General features: G+C 45.4%; 1 protein-coding gene across 1 annotated transcript in view; it reads right to left on the bottom strand.

The window, feature by feature from the left end:
• PLXDC2 (plexin domain containing 2) overlaps positions 1 to 24,144 on the bottom strand; it is a 696,254-nt gene extending 672,110 nt beyond the window's left edge. The window contains exon 1 of the mRNA XM_040352492.1: positions 23,135 to 24,144. Coding sequence (XP_040208426.1) covers positions 23,135 to 23,234 — 100 coding nt within the window. The 5' untranslated portion in view covers positions 23,235 to 24,144. The remainder of the gene's footprint in view (positions 1 to 23,134) is intronic.
• Positions 24,145 to 26,099: the final 1,955 nt, after the last annotated feature.

Below are 26,099 nucleotides of genomic sequence, written 5' to 3'. Positions count from 1 at the left end.
TTTTTCCGACAGAATTCCACTCAAGCTTGGCTTGCATACACACGGTCACACAAAAGTTCTCTTTTAAGAATGTGGTGATGTACAACACTATGACGAGGCGAGAAAAAGAAGTTCAAAGCTTCCAAGCATGCGTCAAATTGTTTCGACTCGGAATTGCATACAGACAAACGGATTTTCCGATAGGAATTTTTTCCGTCTGAAAAATTGAGAACCTGCTCTCAAAATTTTGCCGGTGGAAATTCCAACAGCAAAAGTCTGATGGAGCATAAACACGGTCGGAATTTCCGATGAAAAGCTCACATCAGACTTTTGCTGGCGGAAATTCCGCTCGTGTGTATAGGGCATAACTGTAGTGCAAATTGCTAAAAAAGTTGTAGCTGGTTCCTATAGAAAGGTGTCAGAATACACAGTGTACGCAGTTGGGGCTAAGTAGCAGTAGACCATTCAGAGTGCCCATGATGTGCCTGTGCACTTTCCTCGAAGGAGCTGCTGGTTTGTTTTGGGTGGCATGTTACCTCTATTTCTCTGTCATCTAGGGTACTGGATGAGAGCTGAAACAAAGTCACTGTACACATGTTGCGTTCCTTTTTCTCTGCTTTATTTACCAAACGTGGTCAAAGAACGAACAGTGGATTGAAGAGGTGAAATAGGGTATAGGTAGTGGGTTCAGGTGAAGAACTTGATCGGAAGCACTCATGCTTCCAGACAGAAACTCTCGTTGCCACTCTAGCCAGAGTGGGTAGTGTGCCCCTGGATAGGCCTCTCTCACTAGTCCTAGCAGCCAGGGCGCTACACGGAACCTTGGTACAGTCCCTGCCACTGACCTTCCCAAAGGTGGAGATATGTTCGGTCCAGAATCCTCTCTCTTTAGGATTAAGCACCTGTATCTCTTCTCAAAGTAGTTACTTGTGAAATCAGGAAACTGACGGGCGACCAGTGCTCAGCCTTTCAGTAGTAATGTGTCCTTTAATGAAGTTCAGGCCTCCCCTGAGTGTACCAGCCTTGTGCTGGGTGCTCTCCAGACATTCTGTGGCTTCCTCCCTCTAGGATGGATAGCGCAGGACCACTTTGTCAATTCTGGGCAGAATACTGTGCCTGCTCAGCAAGACAGGACTCCAGACCAACATGGTTCCGGAGCCAGGAACTCTGAACACGCACCCCCAGCCAGGTGGGACGACTTCCCAGGGCAGACGACGATGACCCAGAACCCGTGACGTCTGTCCCTTAAATACCCCTCCCCAGCATGCACAGCGAGGCGATCAACCCCCACTGATTGGCCACTGAGAAAGAATACCCAACACACCTGGATCTGACTGCTGCCACCCATGGCCTAGGGTGGAACTGACACCGCAGACAACAATAGTGGTCACCTGCAGTACAGCCACAGCTGGAACAGAGGTCCAAATTTGAAAACAAATTGGTCAGAGGTAACTAACCCTCTGACTAACCTCTAAATTTAGAGCAGGGTCAGCAAAGAAAACAGCTGCCCGCTACATACCTATATCTACAGCCAAAAGCGCCTACAATGGACACATGAGCATCTAAACTGGACCACAGAGCAATGAAAGAAGGTGACCTGGTCTATGAATCATGTTTTCTTTTACATCATCTGGAAGACCGGGTGTGTGTGCATCACTTACCTGGGGAAGAGATGGCACCAGGATGCATTATGGGAAAAAGGCAAGCCGGCACAGGCAGATACAACAGCAAACCTTCAGAAGTCTAGAGGAGTCTATGTCTTGGTGGGTCAGTTCGTTTTTTCACAGCAAAAGAGGGACCTTCTCAATATTAGGTGGGTGGTCATAATGTTATAGTGGGTGGTCATAATGTTATGGCTGATAGGTGTATTTGCTGCATACGATTTGTAATAAATCTCAAACTAAATACCTGTTTTTGTTTTCCAAGCAGTCACATGACAGCAAAGCTCTGCTGAATGGGCTTGTGTGTGCAGGGCAGACAACGCCACTGATGTCACCCCACCGGCATCCATGACACTAAGGTGTCGTTGACCCTGAGATAGTTAACACCTACCAGCTGCACAGATGAACTCGTCAGAGCTTTGTAAACACATGACGCCTTGAAACAGAATGAAAATTAGTATATGCATTGAGATTTATTACAAACTGTATGCAGCAAATAAAGCAGTGGGTAGGTAACATTTAAAAGGTGTGCTATCATTTAAGGTCAGGTCAGCCAATCAGGGAGTGGACAGCTAATTAGGGGTAGGTCAAGAGGTAACTCCACTACATATCTATAACTCAAGCTTAGGGTTCCTCCTTTGTTACTCTGGGGGGGGGGGGGACATTCATATCCCTGGCCTAGGTGTCTCTGCTCTGCTAGTCCCAATGGATATCTACTAGACATGTGCATTCATTTTCACCCGAATATATTTTCGTCTGAATTTCTGGGATTTTCGCATTGGTTTTAACAAACGATAACGAACGTGCAGAATCCAAAATACGAAAAGATCCGACATAAAAAATGCTTTATTTTCGTTTTGTTGCGACAACAGTTCTATATAGATAGAAGATTCGTCATGACGGTGACAATAGCGATCTGTGTCTATCGAACCTGCAGTCGAATGTGCCTAACCTAACTCTAGTCCAAGATTATTCTACATAGAGAGAAAAGATTCGACATTATAGAGACATGAAGATTCGACGAAGGAGCTAAAAACATACGATCGCTGCGAGTAGAAATGTATGGTCAAATGCTCCGCCCATAGGCTATAGAAGAATTGTTGGTTGACTAGTAATAATAATTTATAAATATAATTATTACTAGTCATACAACATTAGAATTCTACTATAGCTTGTGGGCGGAGCATTGGACTGGAAATGTACGATTGCGGCGTCGTACAGTTTAGATGCTTCGTAGAATCTTCTTAGAACATTCGAACAGACACCATAATTCTTCAATTGACAGATTTGACCTAAATTTTTTAACGAAACAAAATAAATTAAAACAAATTTCGGGAGTAACTAAATAAATTTATTTTTTGGACGAAAACTAAATTCCAAAACAAAATATTTCAGTGTGCACATGTCTACCACTCACTAAGCCATTGGGAGTTGTCAGGTGAGAGACATTGGTGACAGAGAGTAGCAATTATATCATGGGAAGACGGCTGCTCCATCCCTGATACACTAGACAAAAGATATCTCCCATGGGACTTTGTTACAGCAATAGAAATCACACAATTACAAATTGGTGTATAAAATGTAAAAAAAAAAAACTTTTATTGAACAATAGCTTAAAAATTTGCTGGTCTAGACATTTCATGTCCTGATCTTATACCATTCCTACAATATACACATACTGCAGGGATACGTGAAATTATTAAAATAAATTGCATATCCACCAAATCAACCCAATCAAGTTGAAACACGTTGGGTAGACCTGCTGGATATGCAATTTAGTTTAATAATTTCACTTATTCCTGCAATATATGCATACTGTAGGAATGGCATAAGATCAGGACGTGAAGTGTCTAGACCAGCCAATTTTAAACCTGTTGTTCAATAAAAGTTTTTTTACATTTTATTCACCAACTTGTGTGATTTTTATTGCTGCAACAAAGTCCCATGGGAGATATTTTTGGCTAGAGTAGACATTGGTGGGACTAGGAGGAGCCCTCAACCAATCAGAGGATGCATCTCCCTACCTCCACCTGCAGCATGACAAATAAAAAAGCGAGCTTAATCGGCCAGTGAGGTAGGTTGTCACTGGAGGGCCAGGGAGTGAGTTAGGAGAACCTACATCATTACCTTGAAGTCCTGTGATAGCTGAGGGAGCTTGAGCTCTGCCACATTGCCTGCTTCCAAGTCAAGCCTGGGATCTACTGCTGACCCTATGGGGCCTGGAGCTCAACGATCCTGCAACTATTGCACAGCAGAAAACTTTGCGTGCACATGTATTTTAAACTATACAGCTGTAGCCACCCTGTATTAAGAAGACAAGTTGCGGCGGCTTAGCTTAAACGGGTCCGGCGTAAGTGCGCGTAATTCAAATGTGGAAGGGGGGCGTGTTTTATTTAAATTTATGATGACCTGACGTGATTGACGTTTTGTACGAACGGCGCATGCGCCGTCCGTGTACATATCCCAGTGTGCATTGCTTCCAAGTACGGCGCAACGACGTATTGGTTTCGACGTGAACGTAAATTACGTCCAGCCCTATTCGCGAACGACTTACGCAAACGACGTAAAAAATTTAAATTTCGAAGCGGGAACGACGTCCATACTTAACATTGGCTGCGCCTCCTAATAGCAGGAGCAATGTTACGCCGAAAAAGCCTTAACGCAAACAACATAAAAAACGAACGCCGGGCACACGTACGTTTGTGAATCGGCGTATCTAGGAAATTAGCATATTCTATGCCGACAACAACGGAAGCACCCCTAGCGGCCAAAGTTATATTGCACACAATTCTACGCCGCCGCAATCAAGTTACGTCGGTGGAGGAAGCCTATTTTTTCAGTGTAACTGCCTTTGAGAATCGGCGTAATGCTACGCGGGCGCGGATTTCAAATTACGGCGGCGTATCTGGAGATACGCCGCCGCAAAAGGTATGTGAATCTACCCCACAGTTGTAAAGGTCCCTTTACGTAGACGTATACTGTTTTATACACTTGTGTTTCATCTTTATTTATTATGGTGTGGCTAAACAAAAAAAATAAAAATTGGAAAAAACTTCAAAAGCTAAAATAGTACAAAAAAAAAGGGTCCACTCTCACCGGGTCTTCTCTCTGATGGAAAATATATTCAGCGAAAAGAACATGTCCGTAATCAATGACACAGTGACCATTTCATGCAGACACATCAAAGAGGCCCTGTTCAGAGTACAAACGTTGTTTATGTCATGCCACCATTATGTAAAAGAGGTCACTAAATGTTCCTTGAATTTACAATGAGGAGAGACGCCATCTAAACTACAATGAAAGCCAGGAAGACCATAAAAGAATATATAATGGTTTTGTACATATTTTCTTTCTTAATTATTATTATTAATATGCTTAATATGCTCAGTGCTAACAAAAAAACAAACACATACATCTGTTCATATGTTTATATAGTATTTTATTCAATCAGCAAGTGGAGCTCTCAGCAACATTTCACATTATCCGCTGTCTCTTTACCACCTGTTATAAAAAAAAAAATCCTGCTGTGTATGGAGATCAATAGCTCATGCTGAAATTTACACACACAATAAAATAGGGAGTGACTCGTCCCTTATCAAATGACTTATTCCTGACGGAGGTCCTGAAGTGTCTTTTTAGATAACCTAAAATGCTCTAGGGATTCTTTGTTATGTTAAAATATATTTGTAAAATAAAGATGTACTGTACATACACATGACTACAACATACATTCACATTGCAACTCACTGCATACACATGCATATGACATACATACACACTGCTCACACAAATTCATACAATATTCATACAACACACATACTCATGTATGCATAAAATTATACACACGGTATATACAGTACATGCATAAAACATATATACACATTCATACAACATACATACACACACATATGTACAGTGCCTTGAGTACCCCCTGAAATTTTCCACATTTTGTCATGTTACAGCCAAAAACGTAAATGTATTTTTTTGGGATTTTATGTGATAGACCAACACAAAGTGGCAAATAATTGTGAAGTGGAAAGAAAATGATAAATGGTTTTCCAATTTTTTTACAATTAAATATCTGAAAAGTGTGGCGTGCATTTGTATTCAGCAGCCTTTACTCTGATACCCCTAACTAAAATCTAGCGGAACCAATTGCCTTCAAAAGTCACCTATTTAAAAAATAGAGGCCACCTGTGTGTAATTTAATCTCAGTATAAATGTGGCTGTTCTGTGAGCCCTCAGAGGTTTGTTAGAGAACCTTAGTGAACAAAGAGCGTCATGAAGGCCAAGGAACACACCAGACAGGTCAGGGATAAAGTTGTGGAGAAGTTTAAAGCAGGGTCAGGTTTTAAAAAAATATTCCATGCTTTGAACATCTCACGGAGCACTGTTAAATCGGTCATCTGAAAATGGAAAGAGTATGGCACAACTGCAAACCTACAAAGACATGGCCGTCCACCTAAACTGACAGGCCGGGCAAGGAGAGCATTAATCAGAGAAGCAGCCAAGAGGCCCATGGTAACTCTGGGGGAGCTGCAGAGATCCTCAGCTCAGGAGGGAGAATCTGTCCACAGGACAACTATTAGTCGTGCTCTCCACAAATCTGGCCTTTATGGAAGAGTGACAAGAAGAAAGACATTGTTGAAAGAAAGACATAAGAAGTCCAGTTTGCGAGAAGCCATGTGGAGGACACAGCAAACATGTGAAAGAAAGTGCTCTGGTCAGATAAGACCAACATTGAACTTTTTGGCCCAAAAGCAAAACACTATGTGTGGCGAAAAACTAACACTGCACATCAACCTGAACACACCATCCCCACTGTGAAACATGGTGGTGACAGCATCTTGTTGTGGGGGTGCTTTTCTTCAGCAGGGACAAGGAAGCTGGTCAGAGTTGATGGGAAGATGGATGGAGCCAAATACAGGGCAATCTTAAAAGAAAATCTGTTAGAGTCTGCAAAAGGCTTTGGACTGGAGTGGAGGGTTACCTTCCAGAAGAACAATAACCCTAAACATACAGCCAGATCTACAATAGAATGATTTAGATAAAAGAATATTCATGTTTCAGGATGGTCCAGTCAAAGTCCAGACCTAAATCCACTTGAGAATCTGTGGCAAGACTTGAAAATCGCTGTTCACAGACGCTCTCCATCCAATCTGACAGAGCTTGAGCTATTTTGAAAGAAGAATGGGCAAAAATGGCACTCTCTAGATGTGCAAAGCTGGTAGAGACATCCCCAAAAAGCTGTAATTGCAGTGAAAGGAGGTTCTACAAAATATTGACTGGGGTTGGGCTGAATACAAATGCCCCCCACACTTTTCACTTATTTATTTGTATAACATTTTGAAAAACATTTATCATTTTCCTTCCACTTCACAATTATGTGCCACTTTGTTTTGGTCCATCACATAAAATCCCAATAAAATACATTTTTCGTTTTTGGTTGTAACTTGAAAAAATGTGGAGAATTTCAAGGGGTATGAATACTTTTTGAAGGCGCTGTACATACACATTGGGGGTTATTTACGAAAGGAAAATCCACTTTGCACTACAAGTGTAAAGTGCATTTGAAATTGCACTGAAAGTGCACTTGGAAGTGCAGTCGCTGTAAATCTGAGGGGTAGATCTGAAATGAGGGGAAGCTCTGCTGATTTTATTATCCAATCATGTGCAAGCTAAAATCCTGTTTTTTATTTTACTTGCATGTCCCCCTCGGATCTACAGCGACTGCACTTCCAAGTGTACTTTGCACTTGTAGTTTGCACTTACAAATGGCCAGATTCGCGTAGATGAGCGGCGGCGTAACGTATCGAAGATACGTTACACCGCCGCAATTTTTCATCGCAAGTGCCTGATTCACCAAGCACTTGCGATGAAAACCTACGCCGGCGGCCTTGGGCGCAAGGCGGGCCAATTTAAATGGGCGTGTGCCATTTAAATTAGGCGCGCTCCCGCGCCGGACCTACCGCGCATGCTCCGTTTCCCAACTCCTGCCATGCTTTGCGCGAAGTGACCTCATTTTTTCGAACGGCGACGCGCGTAGCGTAATTCCGTATTCCCGGACGGCTTACGCAAACGACGTTATTTTTTAAATTTCGACGCGGGAACGACGGCCATACTTTATACAGCGATACGATTGCTGTGTAAAGTTAAGGCACCAAAAAAAACGACTAACTTTGCGACGGGAAACTAGACTAGCGGCGACGTAGCGAACGTGAAAAACCGTCGGGAATCGCCGTAACTCCTAATTTGCATACCCGACGCTGGTTTACGACGCAAACTCCCCCCAGCGGCGGCCGCGGTATTGCATCTTAAGATCCGACAGTGTAAAACAATTACACCTGTCGGATCTTATGGCTATCTATGCGTAACTGATTCTATGAATCAGTCGCATAGATAGAACAACAGATACGACGGCGTATCAGGAGATACGCCGTCGTATCTGCTCTGTGAATCTGGCCCATAGCTCCCAACTGTCCCTAATTTCAAGGGACTGTCCCTGATTTATGAGCAATGTCCCTCTTTCCTCCTCATTTGTCCCTCATTTTGGTCTGATCCATATAGTTGTATATAAAATGCACTTTCAAAAAGTGTTTCCCTAATATAAAGAAATAGTAGTGGTAAAAAAAAGCACTTGTGTGTTTAACCAATCTTGTTTTTTTTTGTACAATTCTCCTTTAAGGGGGCGTGGCAAAGGGTGTGTCCTATACCTGCATACTTTTCTGATAGGTGTCCCTCATTCCCATCTCAAAAAGTTGGGAGGTATGCACTTGTAGTGCAAAGTGGTTTTGTCTTTAGTAAATGAACCCCATTGTATACATAAGCATACACCATAGAGGCATACTGCATACACATGCAAACACTTACCTCTCTGGTGGTATTGCTGGTATCTTCAATTTCTTGTGCCTCTGCTCCTGTGGGCATGTAAATTTCTACCTATATGCCCCTGCCCCATCAACTTTGCTCCCACACTGCTCCTCCCCCTCTTCTTCCTGTCCTGCCAGTTGACGAATGCAGGGTGCAGCGTGTGTGAGAAATGACATCACTGTGCTTTGTTTACATTCCAGTAATGACCCGGCAACTTGAGCAAAATTCTGGCTTTGCCAAGTCAATTTCAGGAAGGCTCCCAGTAGGGTTGTCCCGATACCGATACTAGTATCGGTATCGGGACCGATTCCGAGTATTTGCGGGAGTACTCGTACTCCCGCAAATACCCCCGATACCGAAATAGGGGGACATGGCTGCATATGGGGGGGACATGGCTGGATATGGGGGGGGCATGGCTGGATATGGGGGGGACATGGCTGGATATGGGGGGACATGGCTGGATATGGGGGGGACATGGCTGGATATGGGGGGGGACATGGCTGCATATGGGGGGACATGGCTGATATGGGGGGACATGGCTGGATATGGGGGGGACATGGCTGGATATGGGGGGGACATGGCTGGATATGGGGGGGACATGGCTGGATATGGGGGAGACATGGCTGGATATGGGGGGGACATGGCTGGATATGGGGGAGACATGGCTGGATATGGGGGGACATGGCTGGATATGGGGGGGGACATGGCTGGATATGGGGGGGGACATGGCTGCATATGGGGGGACATGGCTGATATGGGGGGACATGGCTGGATATGGGGGGGGACATGGCTGGATATGGGGGGGACATGGCTGGATATGGGGGAGACATGGCTGGATATGGGGGGGACATGGCTGGATATGGGGGGGACATGGCTGGATATGGGGGAGACATGGCTGGATATGGGGGGACATGGCTGGATATGGGGGGGACATGGCTGCATATATGGGGGGACATGGCTGCATATATGGGGGGGACATGGCTGCATTTGTGGGGGGACATGGCTGCATTTGGGGACACATTTAAAAAAAAGTATCGGTATTCGGTATCGGCGAGTACTTGAAAAAAGTATCGGTACTTGTATTCGGTCCTAAAAAAGTGGTATCGGGACAACCCTAGTTCCCAGGTATGATCATCAGTAAACCTACCGTGAAAAAAAAACATGCAGCCATGACTGGAGTGTATGTAGACAAGAAGCAAGTGCAAATAGTCTGCAGGAGATAAGCATCACTAAGATGCAACAAAGAATAAAATAAATGACAGTTGTTTATGATACACAGTGCTATAGCAAACTAAATGTCAGTTGAAGTTTACATCTGATTTAAGAAAGCGCACACGCTCATAGATCATTAAACTCAACAATCGACCCTACAGAATCAGTGTAATTGGAGGTATTTTAACCGCTGGTGCCTCATTACTTGAAAATCCCATGGAGCTTGTCATCAATTAATAATTGTCAGCGACTGTATATATGGAGTGTCTGCAAACAGAAAATGAAACGAGGTGACTCGCTTTAACCAAGTCGCTTATTAAAAAGGCAAAACAAATGGGCAATTAGCAGAAAGGAGACGCGAGTACAGCTGTGACAAAGGAAAGGCTTACACCAAACATTATTGCTGTCACTCGGCGGTCATGAACCGCTTCTCAGCGGCACGTGACGGGTAATTGTATGGCAATGTAAAGTACAGTCAGAAGATTCAGGGTTTTTTTTTTTTTAAACAACCACTTCTTGTCAGCAGCTCTCAGCAAATTGTCAAAAATCTGGTGGATGGCCAACATGGCCAAATAAAAAATACAAATATTTTCTAATTATCTATTGCACATCTACTGTATATTATTATATTATTAAATATATACATTGGTGCCCTGATTACAATTACCGTATATACTGGAGTATAAGCCGAGGCACCTAATTTTACCACAAAAAAATGGGAAAACGTATTGACTCGAGTATAAGCCTAGGGTGTCCATCTGCATGCCTCACTGTGCCCATGCCTCACTGTGCCCATGCCTCACTGTGCCCATGTGCATGCCTCACTGTGCCCATGACTAGACTGACGTCTAACATGGGAGTCTATGGGGCTACATGTGTGCCAAGTTCCAGGTCCAGGGGACCTATGATCGGACGGTACCGGGTCCCCAAAGTCACCGGAGAAATAACCGTTTAACATGGGAGTCTATGGAAGGGGTGCCCGGCTTTGAAAAATCGGTGCTCCCTGGACAACAAACTTTGCACACTTGTAGAGAAAGAGTGGGGCTACATGTGTGCCATGATTGGGGTCCAGGGGACCTACGGCCTGCCGGTACCGGGTCCCCAAAATCCGGGAGATCAGGCGCAAAAAGGTGATTTGAGTATACGCCAAGGGGGGCATTTTCAGCACAGAAAAAATGTGCTGAAAAACTTGGCTTATACTCGAGTATATATTGTAAGTGTCCACCATTGCCAGCAATTAGTGCCCACCACTGCCAGCAATCAGTGCCTAACAGTGCCCACAAGTACCAGCAATTAGTGCCCACAAGGGCAGGCAATCAGTAACCATTAGTGATGCCAGTCAGTGCTGGCTATCAGTGCTGCCAATCACTGCTGCCCATCAATGGCCATTACTGTTGCCCATTAATGCCCATCATTGCTGCCCATCAGTGCCTCCTATCCATGCCGGCTATCTGTGCCCATCAGTACCCATCAGTGGCGCCTCATCAGCTCCCGTCAGTGAAGGAGAAAAATGACTTATTTACAAAATGTACTGACAGAAACTAAGAAAAACGTTTTTCTTTTTCCCAATTTTTCTGTCTATTTCTTTTTTTTAATAAAAAAATTAAAAACCCAGAAGTGATTAAATACCACCAAAAGAAATCTCTATTTGTGTGAAGAAAATGATAAAAATTCCACATGGTTACAGTGTAGCATGACCGCGCAATTGTCATTCAAAATTGACAGTGCTGAAAGCTGAAAAATGGCCTGGGCAGGAAGGGGGTGTAAGTGCCTGGTATTGAGGTGGTTAAGGGGAGATGGTTGGGAGGGGAGTGCAAAAATTGCGGACCAACCACGCATTTTAAACGCTCCCCCCCCCAACCACACGTCTAAACTTAGACTAACTGGCCCAGATTCTGAAAGGGCTTACGACGGCGCAACACCATGTGCGCCGTCGTAAGTCCTAATCTGGGCCGTCGTATCTATTCGACTGATTCTTAGAATCAGTTACGCATAGATAACCATTAGATCCGACAGGCGTAAGGCTCTTACGCTGTCGGATCTTAAATGCAATTTTTTTTTTCCGCCGCTAGGTGTCGTTTTCCCGATCAAGTATGCAAATTAGCAAAATACGCAAATTCCCAAACATACGCGCGGTCGACGCAGTGAATATACGACGTTTACCTTAGATTTGCGACGCGTAAAGTTGCCCTTGTTATATGAGGGGCAACCAATGTTAAGTATGGCCGTCGTTCCCGCGTCGAAATTTAAAAAATTACGTTGTTTGCGTAAGTCGGCCGTGAATGGCGCTGGACGCCATTTACGTTAACGTCATTTAGCGCAATGCACGTCGGGAAATTTTAGGGACGGTGCATGCGCAGAACTATCGGCACGGGAACGCGCCTAATTTAAATGATCCACGCCCCCTACCCGGATCATTTGAATTAGGCGGGCTTGCGCCGGAGGATTTACGCTACGCCGCCGCAACTTTACAGGCAAGTTCTTTGTGAATAAAGCACTTGCCTATAAAACTTGCGGCGGCGTAACGTAAACGAGATACGTTACGCCCGCGGAGATTTACGCCGAGATACGAGAATCTGGGCCACTGTTCCCAGGTTCCTTTGAGTTCCATTATGTCAATACAGATCCTAAAAGACACGACCCTATAAAACATCAGCTGAGTGGATGTTTCATGCTACAAATATATAAACAGAGAAATACATAAATACAAATTTCACAGCTTTTTCCATCTAACTTGCCATGTCTGGGGACTGGCGGACAGAGCAGGCGTTATAAATCTCGCGTGCTTTCCATTGACGATCAGTCCAAAGTATGCGGCTGACCATAAATTTGCTGTTTGTTTGTGAAATATTGAACGGGTCTCTCTCTCGGAATAGCTGGCAGACAGTGGGATATTATAGAGAAACAGGACAAGAGGTAGAGATTGCAGCACAATAAGACGGATTAGGGGGAAGCAGAGCGACGGATTTATCCAAATAACGAGGTGAAATGACAGCTAGAGTGCCGGGTAGCCTGGCATGACCTGTCCTGCGCTGAAAACACAGGAAGACGACACTAATTTGCACGGCAGCCGGCGAGGTTCCAAGTCAGGATTCCACCCGGCAGATTCTGAAGCCCAACAGAATGTTCAGGCAGAAGGATAATGATCTGCAGTGGGGAGATGACAGGCTTCCTAGAAAAAGCTCTGTAACCCTCAACAGCAGAACACAAAGGTTCACGTTGGTCTGCAAATGTTGAAAGCATATTTCTGATTGGCTGAACAAAAATAAGGCTAATTTTGAGCCAATTGGACTCCTTTATATAGTATCTAAGTAGAGGTCTCCTCATCCACTTTACTATCCGATCCATGGCCATTGACCCTCTCTGACAATTCCTTTACTCAGGGCTGTCTAAATGCATGGGCACCCCTGGGAACGGCCCAGGGGCCCAAGGTGCATGGGGCCCCACAAAAATCTGGCATTACATCATACTTGCAAACTGTCCTGGATCTGATGGGACAGTCACGCTTTTTATTAAGCTGTCCCGGGATGGCCGTGTTCTGTGCAGCTTCCTGAAACCTGTACTGTGCCCTTCTGATCCCAGTACTGTGCCCTTCTGCCTTCCCCCTGTACTGTTGCCTCCTGATCCCAGTAATTGTGCCCTTCTGCCTTCCCCCCTGTACTGTGCCCTCCTGATACCAGTATTGTGCCCTTCTGCCTCCCCCCTGTACTGTGCCCTCCTGATACCAGTATTGTGCCCTTCTGCCTCCCCCCCTGTACTGTGCCCTCCTGATACCAGTATTGTGCCCTTCTGCCTTCCCCCCTGTACTGTGCCCTCCTGATCCCAGTATTGTGCCCGTCTGCCCCCCCCCATGTACTGTGCCCTTCTGATCCCAGTATTGTGCCCTTCTGCCTCCCCCCTGTACTGTGCCCTTCTGATCCCATTATTGTGCCCTTCTGCCTTTCCCCCTGTACTGTGCCCTTCTGATCCCATTATTGTGCCCTTCTGCCTTCCCCCCTGTACTGTGCCCTTCTGATCCCAGTATTGTGCCCTTCTGCCTCCCCCCTGTACTGTGCCCTTCTGATCCCAGTATTGTGCCCTTCTGCCTTCCCCCCTGTACTGTGCCCTTCTGATCCTAGTATTGTGCACTTCTGCCTCCCCCCTGTACTGTGCCCTTCTGATCCCAGTATTGTGCACTTCTGCCTCCCCCTGTACTGTGCCCTTCTGATCCCAGTATTGTGCACTTCTGATCCGCCTGTACTTTGCCCTTTCTGTTGATTAGTCTGTCACTTATGGCATGTTTAATTGTCTAAAATCTTTTTTATTGAATGTACTAATAAATATATGTTTAATTCTATCAACTACTTATACTTTTTCTTGGCAGTAGGTGCGTAAATTGGGGCAGGCTGGTAAGGGCTCCACTGCATTACTTTGCCCAGGGGCCCATGATGCTATTAAGTTGGCCCTGCCTCTACTGCCTTCCTCAAGCCCAGCGGTCTCCAAACTGCGGCCGGACGTGGCCCTATACTTGCCTTTATCTGGCCCTTGGGGCACTATTCCACCAACTGACACCATCAATGGGCCAGTATTCTTCTCATTGATAACAATGGGGCATTTTCTAATCCCAATAGCCACAGCCCGGCCCCCCTAAAGCCTGAAGGACAGTAAACTGGCCTTTTGCTTTGAACGTTTGGAGACCCCTGCACTAGCCCAAAATATAAAATTCACCTACAACATTCAAAGCCATCCACAACACTGCCCCCAACTACATCACCAACCTCATCTTGATATATCTTCCAAATCGTTCACTCCGTTCCTCCCAAGACCTCCTTTCTCTTGCTCCCTTGTCACCTCTTCCCACACTTGCCTCCAGGACTTCTCCAGAACCTCTCCTATTCTCTGGAACTCCATACCCCAATCTGTCATGTTATCACCTAATCTGTCCACCTTTACAGGATCCCTGGAAACAAATTTATTCAGAGAAGCCTATGTTGGCTCCACTACAAAAAACTACATTGATCATCAGACAGCCCCCCCCCTCCCCCCCACAGCTTTTGTACCACCACCCCTTCCTTTTTAGATTGTAAGCTCTATGGGTAGGGCTCTCCCATTGCTTCTGTTTTGAACTGAATTATAACTGTACTGTCTCCCTTTATATTGTAAAGTGCTGCAAAAACTGTTGGTGCTTTATAAATCCTGTATAATATTTTTTTTTATAGTAATCTCTTCAACAGCCAAGGAATTATAAGTACTGGAAAGTCTGCCTGCATACCTGAATTATATCAACTCTGTTTCTGACTGGTCAGCAGATATATTAATACATATTCCTTTAGGTATTGGTTACGTAATACTGGCCAAATAGCTAGATTCAGAGACGTTTATGCTGGTGTATCAGTAGATACGCCGTCGTAACTCTGAATCTACGCCGTCGTAAATTTAAGCGTTTTCTGGAAACAAGATACGCTTCAATTAGGCTAAGATAAGAGCGGCGTAAGTCTCCTACGCCGTCGTATCTTAGGGTGCACATTTACGCTGGCCGCTAGGTGGCGCTTCCGTGGATTTTGGCGTAGAATATGCAAATAGGCTAGACACGCCGATTCAGAAACGTACGTGCGACCGGCGCATTTTTTTACGTGTTTTACGTAAGGCTTTTTCCGGCGTAAAGTTAGTCAAACAAAAAGCTGGCCTAGCCAATGTTTAGTATGGACGTCGTTCCCGCGTCAAATTTTGAAATTTTTACATCGTTTGCGTAAGTCGTCCGTGAATGGAGCTGGACGTAATTTACGTTCACATCGAAACCAATACGTCCTTGTGGCGTACTTTGGAGCAATGCACACTGGGATATGTCCACGGATGGCGCATGCGCCCATTTACGCTACGCCGCCGTAACTTAGGAGGCAAGTGCTTTGTGAATACAGCACTTGCCTCTCTGACTTATGGCGGCGTAGCGTAAATACGCCGGGTCAAAATTAAGCCGCCCTACCTGAATCCAGCTATAAGTGTACAATTTCTATGCAATCTCCCTAAATTTGAGTTACAGTCTGTAAAAAATAATACAAATAAAAGTCAGCAGCTACAAATACTGCAACTGTTGACTTTTAATATAAGGACACTTACCTCTCCAGGGATCCCATGATGTTGGCACCCCAAGCCGATTTGTCAATCGGCTTCGGGTGGAGGCGCCGGCATCTGTAGGAAACGGGAAGTGAAGCTTTGAGGCTTCACAGCCTGTTTCCTACTGCGCATGCGCGAGTCGCACTGTGCTTTCTCAATGGTCCTTCCATTTTCCGGGACCTCAGGGTGTCACAGAAATTAGAGGAGAAAGTAATGACGGAGATCGCCCTGCGGCGACCATACCAGGAAGTGGTAGAGGGTACCTGTCAAACAGGTACCTGTTCCCCCCCCCCCAAAAAAGTGCCAAATTTGCCAGGGGAGGGTGCAAAAAAGCGGAGCTTCCCCTTTTGGGTGGCGCTCCACTTTAACCTCTATTTTACTGCAGATGGGTGGCTCCTAAAGGCACAGCAACATACCTATACATCGCTGGCCTCTTCTGGGTACTGACTGTCAACTCCCGATGTGAAGAGACGCTGTTGATCAGCTGTGTCCAATCACAGCACAGAGCCCTGTGTTCACAAACAACACAGGGCTCTGTACAGAGAGGGAGAAGGAGCAAAGAGATTTTTAGTAAATTGCAGCACATACACAATACACACATTAACACTTGTTAGGTACTCACTTGACCCCTTGATTATCACGAGATGTTAACCCCTTCCCATTTGTATTGTATGCTCACTGTATTCGTATCACTGGTGATGTCATTGTCCGTTAGTCAGCTCCCACCCCATGTCAGTTAGTGTCAGATTGTCTGCCGCACTAACACAGTCCTATTATAAGTCGCTGAACACCGCCAATACCAGTATAAAAAAATAAAATAAAAATCCAGTATATATATATATATATATATATATATATATATATATATATATGTAGATGCCATAACTTCCACACAAACCAATCAATATACACTTATTGGGATTTTTTTTTTTTACCAAAGACATGTAGCAGAATCAATGTTGGCCTAAATTTATGAAGATTATTTTTATTGTTGTATATGTATGCTGTCGGGAAGTTGAAAGGAGCCTTGCACCATCAAATTGTAACATGTGGTCAGTTTGAGACGTTAAGCATGCCTTGTCAGTAATCATGATGGGAGTTTTAGTCGTGCAGTACAAGCAAGTTCGAATATTTGTACAAATGTTGATTTTCTATCCAATAGTGAACATTGGATTCATATAGCAAGTTAAAAAACATTAAGTTGGAGAGTTAAAAGAGGCGTAACGTACGCAGACATGAAAAGCAAGCATTTGACCCTGCTGTGATGGAGGGACCATCTCGTGACTATTAGGTATCCATCAACACCAATGGCAAAGGCACCTTGGGGGGGAAAGTGGTCAGGTTAGAACACCTCACCCAATCGCTCTTGGTTTTTCCATGATAAATGATGTTACATGTCTGCAGGACATCTTCTCCACCTGACTCCAATGGATAAACACAAGCGGGCAGCTGAGGAAGACACCTGAGGGTGTGCACCTCTGATTGCTCTCTATGATCAGTTTTAGGGCCATTGCACATGAGCCTACATGCAGAGCATCAAGAATGCATCACGAGGCATATACCGTGTTTCCCCGAAAATAAGACACCGTCTTATACTTATTTTTCCTCCAGAAATCACACTATGGCTTATTTTCGTGGGACGTCTTATTTTTTTTACCGGCAAGTATGGTACAACAGTATGGAGCCGACCTTTCCGTATTTATGGGGCTGCCGACACCTCTCCGGTCACTTAGAGATACCGTGGAGCAGATAAGAAGGGCTGCACGACTTCTTTACAGCTCCTGAGCTCCGCACCAGTACAGTACACCTATCACGTCTTGTTTTCCCGCCCGCGCCGCTACACATACGACACGCCATCGCTACGTCTTATTTTCGGGGGTTCGACACGCCATCGCTACGTCTTATTTTCGGGGGGATGTCTTATATTTCGATCTTGCGTCGAAATCCCGCTACGGCTTATTTTCGGAGTACGTCTTATTTTCGGGGAAACACGGTAGTGGTAAACTACACAAACATGTGCACCTCAGAAGTTTATTACCCAGCAAAATTCTGAGTCTGATTACATGTACCTACAATTCCCTTGGATAGGGCCATGCAGAAGCTTTGTCACTTAGCAGCAAGTTTGTAAACTTTCATCCAGTTCTCTGTTCTCATTTGCTAGAGCAAAGATGTAGAGCCAGAAGCCAGAAAAGAAACGTACTGCCTCCTAGGCAATACATATGGGATCACCCCACTCTATGCAATAGTGGATGTATATCCTTCTATATAATGCAAGATTATTGGGGAAACTTCACTGCGGGTGGTCAACAGATTCCTGTATTATGTAAACTCTAGAGCAGGGGTCTCCAAACACTCTAAACAAAGGGCAAGCTTACTGTCCTTTAAACTTTAGGGGGGCCACACTGTGGCCAGAGGGAGTAGAAAATGTCTTGGCATCAGAGGGGTTTTAATATTGACCCATGATCGGTATTACGGGGAGTAATAGTGCCCCATTGTTAGTTTCAATAGGAGAAATAGTGCACCATCATTGGTGTCAGTGAAAGGAATAATGTCAGGAACTACACCCCACAGGGAATATTGCCCCAAGGGCCGGATAAAAGAAAGCAAAGGACCATATCTGCCCCCCTGGCCACAGTTTGGCAGCCAACTAAAGCAGCCATTCTCAACCATGGGTCCATGGAACCCTAGGGTTCCCCACAGAGGTGGCTAGGGGTTTCTTGAGCTGTGGCTAACTGACCTCCCATCTTATTATGCCACCATAGTTCCAGGTTTAACACCAGTTGGCAGAGAGACTGGCATGATTGCAAGAATGCCATTCTGACTATCACTGTAAGGGTATATTCTTGCAAATGACCACTACCAATTTAAGCTGCTTTTTCCAAATGACCCCCCCCCCCCCCAATAAACTGATCTTATCAGGGGTTCTTCGGAGACCTGAAAATCAGTTCAAGGGCTCCCCTGGGGTAGAAAAGATTGTCAAAAGCTGGTCTAGAGTGCATAAGCATGCACACAGGGTGTGCCAGGTGTGCCCAGGCACACCCTAATCACCCTGTGCAGCACAGATTCCCCCTACTGCCCTGGTTTCCTCCCCTTTCCCCCCCCCCCCCCCACAGCGCTTCCAGTATCCCTACTCTCCTCTCCCTCCAGTTGTTGCTGCGGGATGTTTTAGGATGAGTGGGGGAAGGGGCCGGTAAATATGCAACTTATCGGCCCCTTCCCTTTCAGTGAGTGATCGCTACTATGTGTTTGATCTTTGGGGTGCACACCCTAATGCAATAGGCTGCGCACACCTATGCGAGAGCGTAAGAGTAAACACCTGGCAAACAAAAAGGGATATTTCACTTATAGATGTTGTCTGCTGGTCATCTGGCTTACTGTATTTACTGAGTTCTCCAGCTGTGAGAGAGGAAATCCCTTGCAATGACCACAGTAGCCCTGAGATATAGGGAACAGTAGCCCTGAAATATAGGGAATAGTAGCCCTGAGATATAGGGAACAGTAGCCCTGAGATATAGGGAACAGTAGCCCTGAAATATAGGGAACAGTAGCCCTGAGATATAGGGAATAGTAGCCCTGGGATATAGGGAACAGTAGCCCTGAAATATAGGGAACAGTAGCCGTGAGATATAGGGAACAGTAGCCCTGAGATATAGGGAATAGTAGCCCTGAGATATAGGGAACAGTAGCCCTGAGATATAGGGAACAGGAGCCCTGAGATATAGGGAACAGTAGCCCTGAGATATAGGGAACAGTAGCCCTGAGATATAGGGAATAGTAGCCCTGAGATATAGGGAACAGTAGCCCTGAGATATAGGGGACAGGAGCCCTGAGATATAGGGAACAGTAGCACTGAGATATAGGGAACAGTAGCCCTGAGATATAGGGAACAGTAGCCCTGAGATATAGGGAACAGTTGCCCTGAGATATAGGGAACAGTAGCCCTGAGATATAGGGAACAGTAGCCCTGAGATATAGGGAACAGTAGCCCTGAGATATAGGGAACACTATCCCTGAGATATAGGGAACAGTAGCCCTGAGATATAGGGAACAGGAGCCCTGAGATATAGGGAACAGTACCCCTGAGATATAGGGAACAGGAGCCCTGAGATATAGGGAACAGTAGCCCTGAGATATAGGGAACAGTTGCCCTGAGATATAGGGAACAGTAGCCCTGAGATATAGGGAACAGTTGCCCTGAGATATAGGGAACAGTAGCCTTGAGATATAGGGAATAGTAGCCCTGAGATATAGGGAACAGTTGCCCTGAGATATAGGGAATAGTAGCCCTGAAATATAGGGAACAGGATCCCTGAGATATAGGGAACAGTAACCCTGAGATATAGGGAACAGTAGCCCTGAGATATAGGGAACAGTAGCCCTGAGATATAGGGAACAGTTGCCCTGAGATATAGGGAACAGTAGCCCTGAGATATAGGGAACAGTTGCCCTGAGATATAGGGAACAGTAGCCCTGAGATATAGGGAATAGTAGCCCTGAGATATAGGGAACAGTTGCCCTGAGATATAGGGAATAGTAGCCCTGAAATATAGGGAACAGGATCCCTGAGATATAGGGAACAGTAACCCTGAGATATAGGGAATAGTAGCCCTGAGATATAGGGAACGGTAGCCCTGAAATATAGGGAACAGGATCCCTGAGATATAGGGAACAGTAACCCTGAGATATAGGGAACAGTAGCCCTGAAATATAGGGAACAGGATCCCTGAGATATAGGGAACTGTTGGGTGATTTTAAGGAAAACTCTAAACCTAAAGAAATATTAGGTGATTTGACAAGTAACTGTGTAGGTTAAAGTTGTTAACCAAATAGTAAGCCTAAAAGTAGGGCACCTAGATTTGCACATTCAATTATCTTGTAGAGCTGCTTTTGAGTTCTCAAACCTTAGTTCTCCAAACAGTAACTTTGGGTCTTACAGCTCCTGTCTTCCACATCTCACTATTGGTACTGTATGTGACACCACCCATGACAGATATGGACTAATAGTGAAATCGGGTGGGACAGATATGATTTTGGGTTCTATGTAGGGTTGCCACCTTTTCTTCCAGTCAAACCTGAACATTTAAGCGGTGCACAGCAATTTACAGACTCTGATGTAAGGAAGAACTCTGGGGACTCTGACATAAGGGATGCTCTGGGAATCCTGATTTAAGGGGGGACACTGAGAACTCTGATGTATGGAGAAGACTCTGATCTAAGGGGGAATTCTGGTGTAAAGGGGAACTCTGATGTAAGGGGTGCTCTGAGAACCCTGATTTGCCTTAATGTACTCACTCAAAGGCAGAAGAGAGAAGGGGAGACTTCAGTCACAGACAGGGATGAATGGTGAGCTCACTCATCCCTTGGCAGTCAGCACCTCTCATCCAGAGGCTGCCGGACTTAAAATGTACCATCCTCACTTTCCTTTCCTGAGGCACAGCCCTCGGGATTGGAGTGTGGGCAGACACAGAGGTGTAGGGGTGGGGGAAGAGGTGCAGATTGAGCCCTCTCTCCTCTCCCGTCTGTGTGTGTTTAGGAAGGGGGGGGGGGTTTAGTGCTGGCTTTGGGCACTGTAAAGTGTAACAGATACTCTGAGCTTAGACAACTGCAGCCAGCAACCCTGCTGGGAAGCCATAGTCTGATCTAAATAATGTGTCCGGGTTTCAGGCAGCCTGAAACACGGACACATGGTTCCAAACCCAAACTGTCCAGGTGAATCCCGGACAGGTGGCAACCCTAGTTCTACGTATAGTTGTAATGGGCAAAACAAAGCACCATAGATTTTTGACTGCCACTGAAAGTCCTTCTTAAAGCATGCTTTTTAATCTTACTGGTAGTTTCAGAACTTTTACCTGTGCGCACAGGTTCACGGTAACTCTCCATCATCTACCACAAAACAAGATTCACCCAGTTAATGAAGCAGCTCTGCTTCAGACTTCTAAGAAAATAAAGCTTTCCAAAAAAAAGCGTAATAAGCAATTCTAGCGCCATCTGATTTGATCTTCGCAGTGAAAATAACGACTCCTTTACCAAATTACTAACATTGGCCAAAAGCCATATACAGCTCGATAAAAAACAAGCGATGTACAAATTTCCTGCCACACTTTTGACAGTTAACAGCTGAGCCATAACGAGTTCTCTCGAGCATCAGAAGCACTCGTTATCGCATCCCGAGATTTTCCAATCCATCCTGGAAAATCTCTGAGCAATCGATCCACTAACCCTTCACCCCACTTCTGCTCTCCGAGTCAAGGATTAGATGGTGGTTTGTGAACATTTTTCTCACTCTTGTATTTCTTGGTTTGTTGACGGTACCTAAAAAAAATACACTTAAAGGTCGAAGCCTTCTTTCCGATATATTCTGAATCAATCCAATCTGAGTTACACGGCTAAATCTGGTTGACCAAGAAGACCATTGCTGTACCACAAGGGAAATCATAATACAGTGATTGCATACGTTTAATAATCTTTCATATCATATAAGGCAGGGGTGCCCAACCTTATGAAGAGCGAGGGGAACCGGTCACGGGCCACCCGGGCCACTGGTTGGGCACCCCTGATATAAGGAATATAGGGCCAGATTCACAGTGAGAGTATGCCGGTGTATCTCCTGATACGCCGGCGTACTTTCAAATTTGCCGCGTCGAATCTTTAGTTTGAATCCTCAAACCAAGATACGATGGCTTCTGGCTTCTATCCGACAGGCGTACGGCTTCGTGCACCTTCGGATCATAGGTGCAATACTTCGGCGCCCGCTGGGTGGAGTTTGCGTAGTTTTCCTCGTCGGGTATGCAAATTAGCTTTTTCCGGCGATCCACGAAGGTACGCGCGGCCGTCGCATTCTCTTACGTCGTCGCTAGTCGGCTTTTCCCGGCGTATAGTTAAAGCTGCTATTTTGCGGCATATAGATAGACTTGCCATGTTAAAGTATGGCCGTCGTTCCCGCGTCGAATTTGGAATTTTTTTTTTGCCTAAGTCGTCCGTGAATAGGAAAGGACGTAACTCACGTCTAAGTTAAAAAAAATGACGTTGGTGCGACGTCATTTCGCGCAAAGCACGGCGGGAAATTTCAAAACGGAGCATGCGCAGTTCAATCGGCGCGGGGACGCGCTTCATTTAAATGAATCACGCCCCCTACCCGCCCAATTTCAAATACGCGCCGAGAAATACACTACGCCGCCGTAACTTACGCCGCAAAATCTTCCTGGATTCGACTTAGAGCCAGGTAAGATACGGCGGCGTAGCGTATCTCTGATACGCTGCGCCTGGGCAGTTCTATGTGAATCTTTTGAAGTTTTGAATATATTCCATTCTTTCCTTACCTTGCTCCAGTTCTCCAGCTGCAAACTGGCACCAATCCGCCAACAATTTAAAAAGGAATAAAACTCCAAAAACCAACTTGGTCTTCTTAATCCGACCCATATCTCCGATTGGAGTCAAATCTCCTTCCTAGGGGTCGAAGCAAAGAAAACAACGGCAATTTTTTTCCTGCTTCCAAACTCCCGAGTCCCGATACATCCAATGGGAACACTTCAAGGAAAAAGTTCTACAACCAAATATCATCAAGGGCAAACGTGGAAAAGGAACATCTTCATTTTCGGGAATGTCGTAACTTGTCCAGACACAATCCTGATGCTTAGAGAGTGAAAAGGCAAAAAAGAAACTCCTCTTGGTGTCCTTTATCCCGATCACAAATTACCCCTGTGGCAACTGTCAAAGCCAAACAATGAATGGAAAGCAATTAAACGCCTGCTGGGAACTTTTCACGAGACACCTCCAGGCTGCAAGGGGGTGTCAGGAGTTGGATGGTGGTGGGGGTTGTTCTGCACAAGTCGAAGACTTTGAGGGTCTGTCGTGAAAAGCGAACGATACAGAAAAACACAATTTGCTAAATGAATTCTCACCTTATCCAGGCGCAGAGTCCTGAAAAGGGGGTCGAAGGAGTTAAGGCGCTCTTACTTTCCGACTGGCACTACCCATGGAGACGAAAGGAGTTTTTGATCAAGCTCAGTCTTCTTCAGCCCCCCCCTATTTAATTTTATTTTTTCACTTTCCTATCGCATTGCCCTGCCTCTGCACCTTCCCCTTTTATTCTTCACGCTGTCCGATGGATGCACTTGTGTGACAGTGACATAGAGAAGGGTCCCTCAAGTCTTCTGCTGGGGGGCAGAGATTTAGCTTGGAGGCAACTAGGACTCAGCAACACCTTCTCCTCCTCCTGCTCCAGCCTCGCCACTGCTGCTGCTGCTGCTTCTCCCACCTTACAAGCTGATTGAGCTTAGAGAAAAAAAAATAGGAAAGAGAAGAGAAGAGAAGAAAAGCCACTAGCAGGCTGCCTCCTTCCTCCTCCTCCTTCTGGGGAGCTTCCTCCTCCTCCTCAGCTGCATGCTACAGCCGGCTGCCTACAAGGCTCTGTGTTTACAGCCTAGAAACACACACAAAGCTCAGCTCATCTCTAGGCAGGACACTTGTGAGCACATAGAACCCCCTGGTGCGGACGGCAGTCCCCCCCAGTCCCCGCAGTCCCAGCACTTGTGGGGAGGAGGAAGGATACAGAGATACATTGTTCCTATCGAGAAGCATGAGGAGCAGCACATTCCACCGTGCAGGTTGTGCCTGTGTTATGTTTACGGCGTTTGGTAAATACATTCACAGAAAAAGTACGCCGGAGTATCTGCTGATACTCCAGCGTACTTTCAAATTTGCCGCGTCGTATCTTTATTTTGAATTCACAAACAAAGATACGACGGCATTTGGCTAAGATCCGACAGGCGTACGGCTTCGTACGCCTTTGGATCTTAGGATGCAATACTTTGGCGCCCGCTGGGTGGAGTTTGCGTCGTTTTCCACATCGGGTATGCAAATTAGCTGTTTACGGCGATCCACGAAGGTACGCGTCTTCGTCGCGTTCTCTTACGTCGTCGCTAGTCGGCTTTTCCCGTCGCAAAGTTACGGCTGCTATTTAGGCGGTGTAAAAATAGACAGCCCATGTTAAAGTATGGCCGTCGTTCCCGCGTCGAATTTCAATTTATTTATTTTTTGCGCAAGTCGTCCGGGAATACGAAAGTACGTAACGCACGTCGCCGTTCAAAACATTACGTTGGGGCGACGTCATTTCGTGCAAAGCACGGCGGGAAATTTCAAAACGGAGCATGCGCAGAACGTTCGGCGTGAGAACGCGCCTGATTTAAATGATACACGCCCCATTTGAATTAGGCGGGCTTGCGCCGGACGGCTTTACGCTATGCCGCCGCAAGTTTACAGGCAAGTGCTTTGTGAATCAAGCACTTACGCTGAAAACTTGCGGCAGTGTAACGTAAATGGGATACGTTACGCCGCCGGATTTCTACATGAATCTGGCCCATAGAATGTAGCGATTGTTATCATTTCCTATATTGTTTATTTATTTTTATTTTTTTGTAAACATTTTATACTTTGTAGCACTTCACCGTTACGGCCCGTACACACGATCCCAATATCGGACGAAACCTACCGTCAGAGGAAGAATCGTACGATTTTCGGATCGTGTGTACACTACTTTCGAGAGCCGATCATGACAGTTCATCCAATATTATTCGATCGGACAAGCACGGAAATTTTCCTCGTGTGATGTCAGATCGTACGATTTTCGTTTAGTCAGTATAGTTGTCGTCCGAAAATACAATACAAATACATTACAACACATGACATCACTTCCGATTATTTTTATCGTACAAGAATTTTCGTGACTTTAATAACCTATTTCATTTTACTTGCCACTATTAACCACTTAAGGACCTTAGGTGTTTTTCAGATTTGGTGTTTACAAGACTAAAACAGTTTTTTTGCTCGAAAATTACTTAAAGTGGAGGTTCACCCAAAAATAATTTTTTTAACATTACATTCAGCCGAGTTGTCCTAATGACAATTGGCTGTTTTTTAGTTTTTTCCCCCCGTACATACCTTATTTCACCGCCGCTTCCGGGTATGTCTTCTGCGGGACTGGGCGTTCCTATCTGATTGACAGGCTTCCGACCGTCGCATACTACGCGTCACGAGTTGCTAAAAGAAGCCGAACGTCGGTGCGCAGGCGCCGTATAGAGCCGCACCGACGTTCGGCTTCTTTCGGCAACTCGTGACGCGCTGTATGCGACGGTCGGAAGCCTGTCAATCAGATAGGAACGCCCAGTCCCGGAGAAGACATACCCGGAAGCGGCGGTGAAATAAGGTATGTACGAAAAAAATAAAAAAAAAACAGCCGATTGTCATTAGGACAACTCAGCTGAATGTAATGTTAAACATTTTTTT

This window comes from Rana temporaria, chromosome 5 (genome assembly GCF_905171775.1).
Source record: "Rana temporaria chromosome 5, aRanTem1.1, whole genome shotgun sequence".
NCBI classification, from domain to species: domain Eukaryota; kingdom Metazoa; phylum Chordata; class Amphibia; order Anura; family Ranidae; genus Rana; species Rana temporaria.
Note: the sequence above shows the minus strand (reverse complement) of the source record. Positions and strands in the feature narration are given on the sequence as shown.